Source organism: Cyphomyrmex costatus, unplaced genomic scaffold (genome assembly GCF_001594065.2).
Source record: "Cyphomyrmex costatus isolate MS0001 unplaced genomic scaffold, Ccosl1.0 C2270079, whole genome shotgun sequence".
Classification (NCBI taxonomy): domain Eukaryota; kingdom Metazoa; phylum Arthropoda; class Insecta; order Hymenoptera; family Formicidae; genus Cyphomyrmex; species Cyphomyrmex costatus.
The window spans coordinates 1-1,061 of record NW_017274333.1 but is presented as its reverse complement, the minus strand read 5'-3'; the positions used below and the strand labels follow the sequence as shown (position 1 = coordinate 1,061).

General features: G+C 38.8%; 1 protein-coding gene across 1 annotated transcript; it reads right to left on the bottom strand.

The window, feature by feature from the left end:
* Positions 1-74: 74 nt before the first annotated feature.
* On the bottom strand, positions 75-993 carry LOC108772908 (uncharacterized; the record flags this gene model as incomplete). Its single annotated transcript, XM_018538600.1, has 1 exon — positions 75-993. A coding segment is annotated over one exon (919 nt), but the record flags the coding sequence as incomplete, so codon positions are not given.
* Between the last annotated feature and the right edge of the window lie 68 nt (positions 994-1,061).

The window sequence follows — 1,061 nt, the reverse complement described above, 5'->3', positions numbered from 1 at the left end:
TTGCACTAGTCTGATTATGATAATGTTAGCTTGCTCCAATTCTTCAATCGATAAAGATCCTTTCCTTTTAATACCTCTTAGATTATTTGTAAATCGCATACAGTACGCTATGACTCTTTTTAGCTTAATGATAGATGAAAATTTATACAAAATATCGTGCATATCCGGGATAGCTGCTAATGTAATCTCCCGTTTAGTTTCCCGTTTAGCTTCCGGCATGTCTTCTAAACTAAAAACTTCTTGTATCGGCCTTTCAGAAGGCTGCACTAACCACCTAGGTCCATGCCACCATAGATAATTATCCTTTAAATCTTCAGTAGTCGTGCCTCTAGATAACAAATCCGCGGGATTGTCACTTGAGGGTACATGATCCCAATCTTTACTCGAAGTGTGTCTCTGAATCTCAGCGACTCGGTTAGCCACATATGTTTTCAATTTGTGAGGAGATGTTTTAATCCAACTTAACGTAATTGTAGAGTCAGTCCAAAAACTTACATTGTTAATTTTGTTAGACAATACATGATTTACACTGCTAAACAGCTTGGCTGCCAAATGTGCAGCATTTAACTCTAAACGTGGCAATGTGAGTGGTTTTAATGGAGCTATCCGTGATTTGGAGCACATCAAATGTGCAGTAGCGCGCCCATCTTGATTTAGACTACACGCATAAATACATGCTCCATAAGCTCTCTCCGACGCATCACAGAAAACGTGCAGATCCACCAATAGTGACGGATTGCCTGGATTACAATTGCGTGATACTAACAAAGCTTGAGTCGAATTTATAGATCTGCAATATTTTGACCAACTATCTTGTAAATGGGGTGGCAATTCTTCATCCCAACTTAGCTTCTCCTTCCACAATTGTTGCATCAGTTGCTTCGCTACTACTAACACTGGCTCGATAAGCCCCAGAGGGTCAAATATTTTTGAGCTTGAAGACAGCACTTGTCTTTTTGTAGCTGATAGTTCTTCCTTTATTTGCACTTCATACTGTAAATAATCCGTTTCTGAATTCCAATACAGTCCAAGAGTTTTCAAGACTTCATGTTTGTTTAAAA